Genomic DNA, 15,257 nt, shown 5'->3' with positions numbered 1-15,257 from the left:
GGTTCGACCAAAATTGGAGTGCTACCACCGTAGGTTAAACTAATAGAAATTTGTATTTATAGAAGTACACGATTAATCCAATATTTTATTCTTCTGGTAAAGTTTGACGAATTATGAATCAAACTAGGCATCCATCATCTCGCTGAGTTGATAACTATGTCATCATATACTGAGAGTTATCTACGATTTAATGTATGGAGGTGGCCTCAACGAGTGCATTTTCTACAGTTTGAATTTTTTTTTCATCATTCATGATTTGCGCATGAGAAATCCACCATCCATGATCCATCAACCCATTTGTCAGACTCTGTGGTTGACCACCTTTGCGAACATTGCCTCTTTGTATTTGCCTATCTCTTCACATTCTGAAGTGATTATATCAATTGCTTCAAGGATGACTTGCAGTCTGATGCGATGAAGTGGGAAAGATGTGTTTTACATCTTCTCCATAGTGATTAATGAATACATCCCAATAAGAACGTATCCCTTCAAAATACAAATCACCGCTGTTGTAATGCCAATCCGACCAAAAACTATGCCATTGACTACCTTATGAATAGTGATCAGATGTTGATCAATTGTATGGTAGCACAGATAGTTTATTATCCGTCTCTATGATTATGTCTTTAAATAATCGTCACTACTCCAATACTTTAAATATTTGGAAATCGGGTGACAAATATCTGTGACAATTCTGATGAAATTAAACTTTCTGTAAGTTTCAAGCTCTTGATTTGCGTAACATTTGAAGTAGCAGATCATTTAATATGTCAATGCAACAGAGGAACTTGATCCAGGGCTTTTATGCGCTAGCAAGAACAATGCACATTTCGATAATTATTAACCCCTAGTCTCTTGAGCCTCCTATAGCCAGCTGATCAATTTTGGCAAATCCCAATTTTTTTGACAAGTTAATAAACTTATTGCCACTTTTGTGCTTTTCGAATTCTCAATTTAGCACACTGTTGTAGAAATTTGTGTTGCACTTCAAGGTGCCAACATTCACCTTGAAACAATCAGAAGAAGATGTTCTTCCAATTGATGGCATGGTGATTACCAAATCATCAACAAATTCTTTCTCTGCTTCTGAAGCTTGTCTTATCCTTGCAAGTTGTACGCAACACCTCCCTTGATAATCTAGATTAGGATAAACTAGGAATCCAAGATCCTGTAGACACCATCTTCTTATTATAAAACTCTACGAGCTATAAATTACCTCTTTAATTTGAATACTCTCACTCCTACACATTAATCTTTCCTCACTATTAATCACACTATCATTTCTATTTCATTCTATTCATTTGCAGCCTGGCTCTGATACCATGTTAATTTCTGGGATTGTTTCTGCAAATGTAGAATCATAGCCATTGTTATTGATGATGTCCAAATGCAGATCTTGATCTTATATAAATATGAGAGGCATGAGACATGTCTCTATGGCGTAGTCATCATTTAAATAATATTATATTAACATGAATAATAATAATATGTATAACACTACACACACACACACACACACACACACATATTATTAACATGGATAAGTATATATAAGAAATGATGATTGCCAATAACAATAGTGTGTATCAGATTGAATCAATCCGACTGAAGCTACAACTTTAACAATTATTAGTGACTTTAATAGTTCACTTAATTTATTGTTTCATTATAATCTAACTTTGGAAATAATTAAATTATTTCCAATTTATTCATGGTTCACCCATCTTGATCCCCAATTTGAGTACTATCTGGTGAAACCTGTCCGCTGATGTTGTCTGACCACTGTGAGCTAACTGACAGTCTTGTCCTAAAATTTATGAATTCTCTTTAAAAATAGGAATTGTGCCAATAGTCTCCAAGCTAATCCTAGAGCTCTCTTGGTGTGTCCCGGTCAACTCTTAGTCTATCCCTAAAAGATAGGAATTCCTCCTAAAATCTAGGAGACTGTCCCATATTGGACAGATCAACCCAGAAAACCGTGATATGTCTCCATAAGCTCCTATATGGGTCCCCTAGATGATCTGCTGACCTATGAGAACCAAATAATAGGCCAAACACAACTGTCAACTGACCTGGCTAAGGAGGGGACACTACTCAAAAATTGAAATACTGATTCCAGCCACCCTCTCCCCCCTCCTACCCTCCCCCACCCAAGTGTTTACTGTGCGCTCTTTGGACACCACAAATGGCACAATAAAAATGATAACGACTGACACCTTCAATACTTGTGACCCAATGCAGAGACATGTAACACCAACCACTAACAATACCACTTGCTACATCATAAAATACCTCCTATCGCACTTAGGAGCAAATATGTGCCAATTCACACATCTGCCATTAACACGAAACTGACACAGCCTTTGATTTGATTTAAGCTGCTTCAGCTGTACACCAATGATAACTTAGGCTTAAAAATAATGAATCCAAGTAGCAAAAAAAAGGCTACGAAGTGGCCCAAGTTAAGGAGCACGCAAATGCCTAAGCGGGTTTTAAAGATGACATTTTTGTCTAAACATTACCAGGTAGCAACTTGCTTATAATAAAGAGCAGAAAGATGTTCTTGACCCAACCTATAGTCTTAGCCAACAAATCTACTGCAGAATTAAATTCCCTATACTTGTGTGAAGATCAAAGAATTTATCTAATTCCAAATTATCCTCTGCAAAGTTCTGATCAATGATAATCAATTTTAGTAATCAATTTTATTTAAAATGTGATTACTATTGATCACTACTAAAGAATCTCTCCTTCGAGTGTCAATCTTTGCACCCCATCAAAGAGGACAGAGTATCCTAGAGACTGCAACCACTCATTCAGCCTCATTATTGGTACAATATCCAAGAAAAGGTGAGCGACAATGAATGAAAACATCTTCATTTCTAATCAGTATATCCTTACCAGCCGGTCTGGGATCAGCACTAGAGGTAAAATCAAAATTCAGCTCAAATAAGTTTTTGGAGGTCTTATTCAAACCACTTTATTTCTGTCTATCCATTTATCACTTATTCGCAGAATGGATGAAATAGTTTTCAATAATTGATTACTTATTTTGAGGGCTTTTTCAAATATTTTGGTTGTGTTCTTTTTTCCATTTATTCCAACAAAGCAAATACAAAAAAGATAAATTTCAGGTTAAAATAAAAATTTCAGATTTTGGCTTACATTTGAAAGTTTTCGGTGGTTCAACTTTTTTTTTTCATTTCTAATAGATATCCCAGCTATAATTCTTTGGACTGTAAACCAACACTGCATTGAATTCAGTGTTATTACTGTTATTTTCTGTAATTCCAACATTCTGCTGCATTCATCAGCTCTTTGCTAGTTATAGACCATCTTTTATACGGAGCTGCCATAAGAACAGGATTTTGCTGCGCATCTGTTTCTTCTTTAGGCTCTGGCATGTCTTTTTATTCTAAAAGATGATTAAATCTTAAAATTTTCAATGTCCTTAATAAATACAGTATAAGCGAGTTTGATAGCATGTTCAAGGAAGGCATGATTATTGTTTATCAAACAGTTGTACACATTGTCTACCTTTATGTTATATTTCATTGTAGATATCATTGGATGTATGCCTCCTTTATAGTTCTCAATTCCTTTATAGTTCTCAATGCACAGGAAGCTAAGTGGGTTTGGATTGTATAAATTTTGCAGAACATTTGAGAATTCACTTTTCAAGAAGTAGCGGACCTGGTGGACAAAATGTAAATAAGGGTATTTTCTTTAATTTTTTTGAAATTTGATTGTACTTATAAATACATGTCTAGTGCATGATAATGATTTTAATCTGCAAAAGTAATCTTGTGTAATCTAATTCATTGTCTGTTACATGCATTGGAATTTGATTATCTGGGGCAATAGGCTTCATTGTTTCATCATTTATCTTTAGACTTTCATAGTAGCAGTTTGCAGACAAGGTAACTTTATTTATTTAATCCATAGAGATGTCTTGATTCAAGTTATTGTGTTATGAGCGCTCCTGTCATGGATTCAAGAACTTACAGAATATTTGAATTTTAGTGCAACAAAACATAATATAAATCTCTGCAGCAGTTTTTTGTGTAGAAAAATATTGGATTTAATAAATTTTAATAGTTCATTGTAGCAATGGAACATTGCTAACTTACTAGGAATAAATAGCAGTTGGAGGGAAAATCAGTAAATACAGCTATCATGAAAATAAAAATCTCACAAATACAAACCAAATTTATGGAATGAGGATAACATGTTAATTTAGAGGTTTGATTGAATAGAAAACAGAAAACAAATTTTCCCATCCCAATTGAATACAACATGCTAAAAAATCAGAATCCTTGTAGAATTGATTAATACAAATGGTAAAATGACAATAAACTTGTCTGAATAGGTACAAATGACAACCCAGGCTGACTGCAGAGTTGTATTGCTGCTGCATTTATCCGTATGTGGCAGTCTCTCATTTAGCATTGTTACACAACATTTACCCAAAGGAAGCCCTACTCTTAGCTACTAAAGCCCTTTTATTTTATGCCTGTTCTGTTTTACTTTTGCATTTAAGAGATTCAGATTTTACCTATGCTGGATGTCATTGATGCTAAAGATACACAAACATACAGATACACATAATAAGTTGAGCCATAGAAATATACTTACTATAATCATTGCATACGCTTGGTAGACGATACCGTCAATTTATGGAGCATGGCAGTAGAAATATGCCATGTGTCGATGAAATTAACATATAAATGATGAGTACATATTATTAATATCACATATCTCCTATTCCTGTGTTGATACTGTTGCTTGTAATTTTTTTGTTGGCAGGAATATGTGTATAAATTGACTAAGTCGGATCTCAGTTTTACTAATATTAATAAATGAGTTATCAGCAAAGAATCTGCTAATGTTTATATATCCAATGACAACAGAGATATGCATTGTTGAAAGATTTGAAGAAGAAACCTGCGCCCATTAATCAATATGGACACACAGCTATCCTCCCATCTCTAACACCTGCAAAAGACAGAGAGAATAGCAGTGAAAGCATTCAAAGAGCTGGACATGATAACCTCCAGTAATGTTTTATGCAGGTTAAGTAGCAAGTGTTGAATACGGCAGGCTTCATGTTTTACAGCTTGATAAAAACAAAAGACATTTGGTGTGCATCGGAGGTGGTTATATCTTTCAGATGCCTTTGTTTTATAAAATTGATTTGTTTTTCCAAGTTGATTTGTATTATCAGGAGTGCCCATGTAATTAATAGTCACATCACACAGTTTTGGCCTCAGCTGTGAACAATTTAATAAATTCAATTAAATATAACCCATAAAGTTTACAATTTAACACGTCAAACTTTAGTTATGTTTGAATATGACACATCAACTTTGTTTATATTAATTAACCAAGAGACTGGTTATGTTACGTGTTTGAAGTTGGAACTCATTCTAACCAACTGGTTTCTATATATTGTGCACTTCAGCATTTGAAGGATCTGTAAAAAGATGAATCGGATATAACAGTGTAGATGATGTATTGAGGGTACACAGTATTCAAAACTATTCAAATCATATTCTGAGATAGTGTTGGAGTGTGCAGCAAATAGAAGCAGTACGAAGATTCAAATCATTTATAGAAAAGAAGAGACTTGATAGGTAAGATAAGATAAGATAATGATATTAATGTCCAATAAGAGACCAACAAGGGTCTTAGGGACTGAAAGATACAACAGTGCAGAGAAGAATAAACCAGCAGGAGCGCCAAATGGCATCCGGGGAAAAAACACTAAACAGGAAAGCAAGAAAAAGGGAAACAACAAGAAGAGAGGGAGAAGGATTATCAATCCTTTCTCAGTACAAAGAAATCCTGCACAGAGGGATAAGGCCCAGAACGAGCAAGGGTGAGGGCCTGGCTCCGTCTCTGTCTCTGTGTAGCATTGATTCATTTGGTTATGTACAAATATCTGCTCTGAACTTTGATATGATGCTGCCAGTACAGAGATATTATTTCTAGATTATTTTTTACTTCAGCACAGAGGTGTTTTGAAGTTATTTTATAGATTGGGAAGTGGACTGTTGGAATTAAAACTAAAGGTTGTTCTTCTTTTCAGATATAAGTAAATGTGCATATGTTTGGCTGAGATTCAGTTGTTCAAAAACTATACTGTTTTTAATGAGTCAGTGTCTTGAAAAGAGTCATCAGAGAAATCAGAATTAGATATCTCACTTTGCATATACAAAATCACAGAAGGTGAAATTAATGTAAGATATTGCAGAGAAATCTTTTATTTGCTTCTTGTAATAGAGTTTTTGGTCAGATTGCTCAAATGGAAAGTTGGTGTTTAAGAAGTATTGAGCAGGATCTCATTTATAAAAGAGTTGTTGCTATTAGGACAAGGGGTTTGGATTAGGAAAGTGGGTCCTAGCAGTCTTTGTGTTGGCTTTTCCCGCATTGGGTTTCCATGTTACATCTTGTGCATTGTCTTCTGTTTACTTTTGTTGCTGATCTTATGTTAAAATTAGATGCTCATAAAATTGATTGGTCAACAAATTTAAAATGGGTAAAAGGTTTTTATACACTCCTAATCCCCCCCTCCCTCTTAGTAGTGTAATTGTGTTCTATAGTTGGTATCAGAGCAAGTTCTTGCTACAAGACCTAATCCGACTAAGGAGATCTTGTGATTAGAACACATGGCCGATTGAGGAGCATCTTACAATAAAGCACCTCTATTTGACAGGACTAATTATGCTCTTTGGAGTATCAGGATGGAGAGTTATATTGGCTCTATAAGTTATGATGCTTGGATGTTAGGTGAGAATGGTTATACTTTACATAAAAGTTTAAAACCCCCTTAACAAATGTTGTAGAAAAGAAAGACTATGAGAATAATAATAAGGCTAGGAATGCCTTGTTGTGTGGTTTGGTCAATAATGACTTTGCTAAACTTATCCACCATAAAAAAATGCGAAAGAAATATGGAACTAGTTGAAAGACATATATGAGGGAGATGACAAGGTTAAACAAGTAAAATTACAAACAAGGCTAGATTTCAAGAACCAAAAATGAAAGAGGAAGAATGTATTGTAGAGTAACTTTTAGGGGTAGATGAAGTTGTAAATGCAATTAAGGGTTTAGGTAGAAATGTGAAAGCACCAACAGTTGATAAAAAGGTTTTGCGATTTTTACCTCCTAGATATAATGTTAAAATATCTACTATTGAAGATACCAGGGATTTAACCAAAATTACAATAGATGATTTATATGGAAACGTCTAAAGCCTAAACTAAAACATAAAGGCTACCAAGGGAGAGACACAGTTTTTTTTCTTGTATCTCCCTTGGTAGCCTTTACGTTTTAATTTAGGATTTATCCACTATCGATTTATATGGCATTCTAAAAGCACATATGAAATGAGATTGGTAGGTGAAACGGAAATCAAAAGGGAAGTTGCCTTTAAAACAACTAAAAAGTAAAAGGTACAAAGTTCAGAGTTAGAAGACTTTGAGGAGCAATTATTAAATTTGGTACAAAGGTTCAAAAAGTTGAATAAGAAGAGATCACCTATGAAATGCATTAATTGTGGTAAAAGTGGTCACTTTGCTGCTAGATGTCCTAATACTAATAGTGATGAAGAAGATGTTTAAAAAAAAAATCAGCCAATCACAAGTCGAAGAAATTTGCGAAGAAAAATAAAAATTTGGTTATTAAGTATGATAGTACTGACAGTTGTGATTCTGATGATTATGAAACTCTGTTTATGACTTTAGGACTTTGTTCAACATATTCTAGGGGTGGCGAGGCAAGCAAAAATGCAGATACAAAGTTGACCTCGAGACAGCATTATTGTGTGCTTTAAAAGAACTGAGTCGATTGAAGAAAGTTATTTCAGGTAATAACTTTCAAAATATATTGAAGCCAAAATAGAAGTTATTACGAAATTGAAAATTGAACTTGAAGAAACTAAGAGGAAACTAGATGTTGTAAATTCTGAATTTAATCTTAAACTGAAAGTTGCTTCAAGCTAGAAAGTGAAGTTGTTGGTCTAAAAAACTCAACAGTATATTTGATAAGCAAATAAAGTTAATAAATAGTTCTGAAATGGTTAGTGATATGTTGGCTCAATGACGTGATTGTAGTATCAAAACTGGGCTAGGCTTTGAGAAAGTTGGAAGCCCAAATAATGTAGTAAATAAAGTCAAGAGATGGCTCCCTAGAAGAACATACTCATTTTAAGGCTATTGTAACTTTTGTAATTATTTTGGTCATAAACCAGTGAAATGCAGGGTCATGCCAAAATGGAGGATCAGCTTTTGAAGAGAAAATCATTTTGGTGTGTTGAACAATTTTAACCTGGTTTGCTTCAAATGTTAAAGCTCAGGACACATTGCAAAGGATTGTCAGTTGAATAATGTTGAATCAAGAAATATTCTAAGTAATAAGGAAGAAGTGAAAGTCTGGAGGAAAAAAGAATATAAATCACTTGTTGAGTTGCATGCTAACAAAGAGAACTTGTACATTGTAGATAGTGGATGCTCAACCCATATGACAGGGGACAAAAGCAAGTTCACTCCATTTGTAGATTGGAATGGTGGTCTACTAAAATTTAGTGACAAATCTATAGTGCCAATTTGAGGTAAAGGTTTTTTGAATATAAATAATATGTTGGAGGTAAACAATGTTTGGTTTGTTGATGGGTTAAAATCAGCGTAACTCGGGTGTGCGCACTCGGGTCAAAACCCCAGAGCAGCCGGTGCGCGTAAGCACCCGGTGCGGGTGCGTCATGCACTCGAGTACCCCTGCTGGGAGATTTTCTGCCACCACACCCCCATCGCATCAGTCGAGCACTCGGGTGGGACGTGGTGCTTGGGTGTGTGGCGGGTGTGTGGGTGCTCCTAGGGTGCTCACGAGGTGCTTCCGGAGTGCTCGCGGGGTGCTCCGAGAAGATGGCCGAAAAAAGTCAAAAATAAAGTGTTTTTGCTTTTTGTTTTTTGTTTTTTAGGCATGCTAACCCTAATTGGGTGTGGGTCTCATGTAGTCTATTTGAAGGTTTAATAAGACCAATAGACCTCATTTTCATTTCACCATTTCATTTCATTGTTTTGGAGCAGCAAGGAGCTAAGTGAGCAAAAGAGTTTGGAGGAGTTTGTGAGAGTTTAGTGGGTGATTTTGCAAGGGATTGCAAGATCAAGAGGAGCAAGAGGAGCAATAATATTTGATTTGGCAAGTGTCTCATCAAGTTCAAGGTAGGTTTTTTTTATTTTACAACTTTTTTGGGTTTTAGAAATCAATTTATAATTTTTAAATTTATTATTTAGTTTTACTTTCAGGTTTCAACTTAAATTTTGGAATCTTTCATTCTTGAATCTTGTTGATAGTTGATAGTTCTATGATTTTTATTATCTATATTAATTTTTAAATTATTTCATTGTTCTTAAAATAAAAATATGGCAATATGGCATATGCTGAAACATATTTAGTATTTAGCTTCCTTTATTAATATTTTTTAATAGTAAATGCTAAAATTAAATAGTAAAGTTTTAAGTAGGTTGAAACTAGTTTGTATAACTTATTTTTACTTGGGCTGAAATGTATCATGAGCATTTTTATAATTTTATTTCCATTTTGTGAAATGCAGTTTTATAAATGGCCTCTAGATGTAGTCAAAGTGCAAAAGACAGAGAAATTAATGAGGCAAGTGCATCTGATTATGAGCCTGAGCCCGAGCCCGAAGGAAGTGATCATGGGGCTGATGGAGGTGGTCAATCTGAGCCTGAGGAAAAGCCTCCTTATGTTGCACTAGGGGTGCCTTCTATTGATTGCCCTTCAGAGATTTTGACAAAGTATGCTAGGGGTCCTTATGATCCAAAGTCCCCTCTAAAACAGTTTGCTACAAAAATTACATGCCCTACACCTTTAGGTGGTGGCACATGTAAATGGAAGTGCAATATATGTGGTGCAGAATGGTTTGGCAGCATTACAAGAGTTAATTCACACCTTTTTGTAGTGGCTATGGCATGAACCCATGCATATTTTTGTCAAATCCTGAGAATGTCAAATACAGAATTGAAGTGAACAAACTATGGGGCATTCCTGATGATAGTGATGTTTCAGTGCCTAGATCTTTGTCTGCTAGGCAATAGGTACAAAATATACAGCAGTTACAGGGGTAGCGAGATACATTTACTTGTATCTTGCATCAAAGAGCAAGGACTATTTTACCTACACCATCATTTTCCTCACCTACACATAGTTCAACAAGGGATAGCAGTAGGGGGAAACAGAAAGCAACTACAAGTCATAGTGGTAGTAACCATAGTTGGAAAACTCGCCAAAGGCAAAAACTCACCAAAGGCAAAAACTCGCCAAGCCCCCCAAAAGTTTAATCGAGAAAAACTCGGCAATTTAAAAAAAAAACTTGGGAACCTAAAAAATCGTCGAAATTTAATTAAAAATACATTTATTTTGCAAAATTTAATGAGAAGATGCATCTAATAAGTTAATTAAAGACAATACAAAAGAAACAAACAGAGTTTAGATATATATAAATGCATAGTGCGTACAAAATTGCATTCTCATGCAGAATGCTCATGGTAGGAAGCAAAATAGTAAATAGTTTCAATTTGTCAAACTAGAAGTAAATACTAAAAGTCTAAATACATCAATACAAATTCAATGACTCAGTCACATCTTCCTCTTTCCACTTGCACTAGCAGGAAAGCGAGGGGGTCTAGTCCTAGAAGAAGTGCCCCGCACTGGGATAGGGCATGAGCTGCGTGACTGTGAACTCTGTGGCTGTGCCCCCTCGCTCGACATCCCTATTGACTGGCTCGGCGTCCTAGAAGAGGATGCATCTCCTCCTAATGGTAATGCCTAATCCTCGCCTGAATCATCGTCGTCCTCGTCCTCGTCCTCATCCTCAATGTCATCCATAGTGAACTGAAAATCGGCGTCAGCCTCCCCCTCCATGGCCTGCCTCTCCAAATCAGCGATCTCATCTGGTGCAAACAATGGACCTGGCTCCTGTGCTGTCCAATCAGAGTAAGGATCTATCTCATCTAGATCAAGTGGACTAGGTAGTTCTAAGAGCTCTGCCTTTTTTGTGCGCAACTTAAGATTATAGTGCACATAAACAAGGTCATTAAGCCGTTTTTGAGTCATTCTGTTTCTTTTTTTTGTGTGGATGGACTCAAATAAGCTCCAATTGCGCTCACAATGGGATGAGCTACAAAGTTGGGATAGGACTCTGAGAGCAAATTTCCTTAAATTGGGGGTATTGCCAACCCAACTTGCCCACCAAGCATCTGCAGAACAAAATAAAAAAAGTTATAAAGCAATAAAAAAAAAATCAAAAGCACAACTTATCAATTAGCAAAAGTTTTGAAGTTTGACGCTTTACCTGGTGCTTGAGTAGATCTTGCTCTCTTTGCTAGCATAGAAGAGAACAAAGGACCCCTCGATTCTACATAGATTTGTTGTTCGGTCACAATAAGGTCTCTCTCCTCTTCACTTGATATCATTCTCTCAATGCATTTAGAGAGACCTTCCATGACCTCTCTATTAGGATCTGAGTAGGAATCATCAGCCCTAAAACAAATAGAAAATGATATCAAGTCTTACTACACAACCTTAAAAAGAAAAGTAAAATAAAGTCTTAGTGAAATCTCAACTTCAAGGACAATAAATTATCATAGTACCTGAATTTGGGATTGAGGAAGTAGCCTGCTACATGAATAGGTTGGTGGATTCCACCTTCTATCAATTATTTCCCAAATGGGGTCAAATCTAAGACTGTCCCCATGATAGTAACTTCTAACAACCTCGTTCGGCCTATCCATGGCCTCATAAAGACCTCCCCTTGGGGATTGCTGCCCATCACATATGCGCAAGACTAGAACCAGGGGCATAGACATCTACATTTGAAATTTGAAAAATACAAATTAGTTAATAACATAGTAAGTTATGAATTGATAATAAAACTTGAATAAACTAAAAATATAATGTTTTGATTTTTGAAGTTACCTCCACAATCTCCTTAGCCTTTGCAAAAAAGCTATCATCAAAGACTATCTGTGCCACAGCCTCTCCTTCGGGCTTCTTTGAGTATGGTGAAGCAACCCAATCAGCACACACAAACATTTGCTTCAAAGCCAATATGTGGTCAAGAATACTTTGCAACGTCAAGAAGACCGTTGCAAACCTTGTCATAGCAGGTCTCATCAAATCTTTGCCTTTAGTGGCTTTTCTCATCAAACTGAGAATCCATGGGTGATTATAGATATATTTCGTGACTCGCCTAGCATCTTCCACAACTGGACTCACCCAATCAAGTTTTCCTATGTCCTCCAAAAGAAGGTCAAGGACATGTGCTGCACAAGGTGACCAAAAAAGTGTGGGATGCCTCTCTTGGAGGATTCTACCTAAAAGATTAGCAACAAATCAATAATCAGTAACAAACTTTCCATATTTAGTATTTACAAATTACATCAAATATAAATTGAATAATACCATAGCATTACATTCATGATTTATATTGATTCGAATATAAAAAATTAAATTTACCTGCTGCCACATATGCTACTGCATTATCCGTGATTATTTGCACCACAATCTCTATTCCCACCTCCATGACAACATTCTCCAACATTAAAGCCAATGTGGCTGCATTTTTCACTTTGTTGGAGGCATCGACAGATTTCCAAAACACCACATCATCTTTGCAAGCAACCAAGAAATTAATAATGGTTCTACTTTTTCCATCTGTCCACCCATCAGATAAAATGGTGCAGCCATACTTCTTCCACTCTTTCTTTTGGTCTTCTATCAATAATGTTGCTTTACCAACCACTTTGTCAAGCAACCTACAAAATTTAGGTGTAATATTAAATAAAGTGTAAGTGTTAGTAAAAAATAGGAAATAAGTTATAACAATTAAGATTTAAAATATAACAATGAACTAAAGTGAATCACAATTATTTACAATTACTAAAATTTAAATAGTAAAATACTAACCTTCCACTCATATCCTTGCGATTAGGCAGCTTGTACCCTTTGCCTGATATTGTTATTGCATTCACCATATTGACCCAATAGGGACTATCAGCGACATTCATTGAGATATTGTTGAAAAACCAAAAATCAGATGCTGCAATATCAGTTTGCTCATGCACCTCCTTAAACCATGTAGTTCCCTCTAATGATTGCTTTGCTCCAGGTGTGTTCTTGGGCACAAAATAACCCCCTATTCAATTTTTTCTCTTCAGCAGCTGCAAGTAGGGCATTGATGAATTTTTTTGTTCATCAGTTACCTTGAGACAAGGATTTGAATCATGTTTCTTTATGCGTGCAAGTTGGTATTTGAGGCGGTTTATGCCTTCAGAAATAATTCTCTCACATGGAATGCATATCACTTTCCCAACATCAGTTGGAGCTTCATAGGCAAACCGCCATGTCTTATCTCTTGCATTTTTAGGCCGAGTTCCTATATATCCAGATGGGCATGTGTTTGTGGCAACTCTTCTTGCGGATTTGTCATTTTTTTTAATGCTTGACCGCTGCCCTACACATTAATTTATAGAAAAATGAATAAACAAAGTTAGAACTTAGAAGCTAGAAGTTTAGAACAACTAGGGTTTCAACTGTCAAATGATTTGAAATCATTTACAAACAACAACAAAAACAATATAAACTTTGCTTAAAAGTTAAAACTATAAAAAGTTTTCAAACAATGATAAGATGAACATACTTGGAAAGAAATTTCTCTTCTAAATCCTGTTAGAATCCTCCAAAATCCACTCCAATCTGCCTTGAATCACTTGCAATCAGCTAAAACCTTCTTTGCTCCACACAAATGAAAGAAACAATGCAAAAAACAATGCATTTTGACCTATTTAGGCGTCACTGGCCGCGGGTTCTCAGAATCGTGAGTTTTTAAAAATCAGTCGCAAAGTTTTTGGTTAAAACTTGCCGATTAATCGGCGAGTTTTTGGACACCCACCGAATTTTTGGCCCATTTACTCGCTGTCCCAGAATACTCGGCGAGTCTTCCATCTATGGTAGTAACCCCATTGCTCATTTATTTAACATGTACGCAAGGGACTGGTTAGATGATGCTGTTGGTGATTTCTTCTTTGCCAATGGCATCTCTACACATGTGGCTTGATCTCCCTATTTTGTGAGGATGATGTCTATGGCAGTGAACGAGGGAGAGCAATCATATGTGCCACTAGGTGACCACAAGTTGAGTACCATAGTGTTGGATAGAGCCTATGACAATGTTGGGATCTTGATGGAGCAGATGAAAACATGTTGGATGGATTTAGGTTGCAGCATTATCATGGATGGGTGGACGAACATTAGTCATCATCCACTCATCAACATTATGGTTGCATGCATTGAGGGCCCATACTTTTTGAAGGCAGTTGATTGTTTAGGGCATCGTAAAGATGTTGATTTTCAGTTTCATGTGCTTAGGGAAGCCATTGAGGAGGTTGGGCCACAAAATGTGGTCCAAGTTGTGACAGATACAACACGTGTGCAAAGCTGCAGGGAGGCTTGTCGAGGCAGCCTATAGGCATATTTGGTGGACTCCATGTGTGCATGCCATGAACAATGCACTCAAAGACATGGGGAAAATAGAGTGGATTAGAAAGGTGGTTAATGATGGGAGAGAGGTGCAGATGTTTATCTGCAATCACCATACATCACATGCACTTTTCAGGAGCTTCGCAAAGAAGCAATTCTTGAAACCAGTTGAGACCAGGTATGCATCATATTATATTCTCTTGGAGAGAATGATTGAGTTGCAAGAGCCATTGCAACTCATGGTTATGACACAAGAATGGAATCGATGGCCTAAGTCTAGAACAAAGTAGGGGAAGAGGGTAAAGGAGACGATGAAGAGTGATCAGTTTTGGAGTGATGCAAAATACACAGTCTCCATCATTACTCCAGTGTTTCAGGTGATCAGATATGGAGATGCAGATTCACCTAGCCTTGGAGAGGTTTATGAGTGCATTGATTCCATGCTTGGGCAGATGAGAGCTGTTGTGTATGAGAGAGACCCCACTCTAGCATTCTATATAGAGCACATTGAGCCTATCATTCACCGCAGGTGGGAGAAGTTGAACACTCCTTTGCACATGGTTGCCTATGCATTGAACCCAAAGTGGTACATACCTAGGCCTGGTAGGGTCACACCACTTCGGGATGATGAGGTGAAGAATGGGTTCTTTCGATGCATTGCCAAAATGTATGATATTGAAACTGCTAGTGAGATTTGC

The 15,257-nt window shown here is 36.4% G+C and overlaps 1 protein-coding gene across 2 annotated transcripts in view; it reads left to right on the top strand.

Annotated features, from left to right (window-relative positions):
- The window catches only part of LOC149560269 (uncharacterized), a 155,550-nt gene that overhangs the window by 45,413 nt on the left and 94,880 nt on the right, over positions 1-15,257 (top strand). For both annotated transcript variants that reach the window (XM_089824577.1, XM_089824578.1), the window contains exon 3: positions 3,658-3,717. In XM_089824577.1, coding sequence (XP_089680703.1) covers positions 3,658-3,717 — 60 coding nt within the window. The remainder of the gene's footprint in view (positions 1-3,657; positions 3,718-15,257) is intronic.

Source organism: Cupressus sempervirens, chromosome 4, assembly GCF_028749045.1.
Source record: "Cupressus sempervirens isolate cs-2001-9-10 chromosome 4, ASM2874904v1, whole genome shotgun sequence".
Classification (NCBI taxonomy): domain Eukaryota; kingdom Viridiplantae; phylum Streptophyta; class Pinopsida; order Cupressales; family Cupressaceae; genus Cupressus; species Cupressus sempervirens.
Note: the sequence above shows the minus strand (reverse complement) of the source record. Positions and strands in the feature narration are given on the sequence as shown.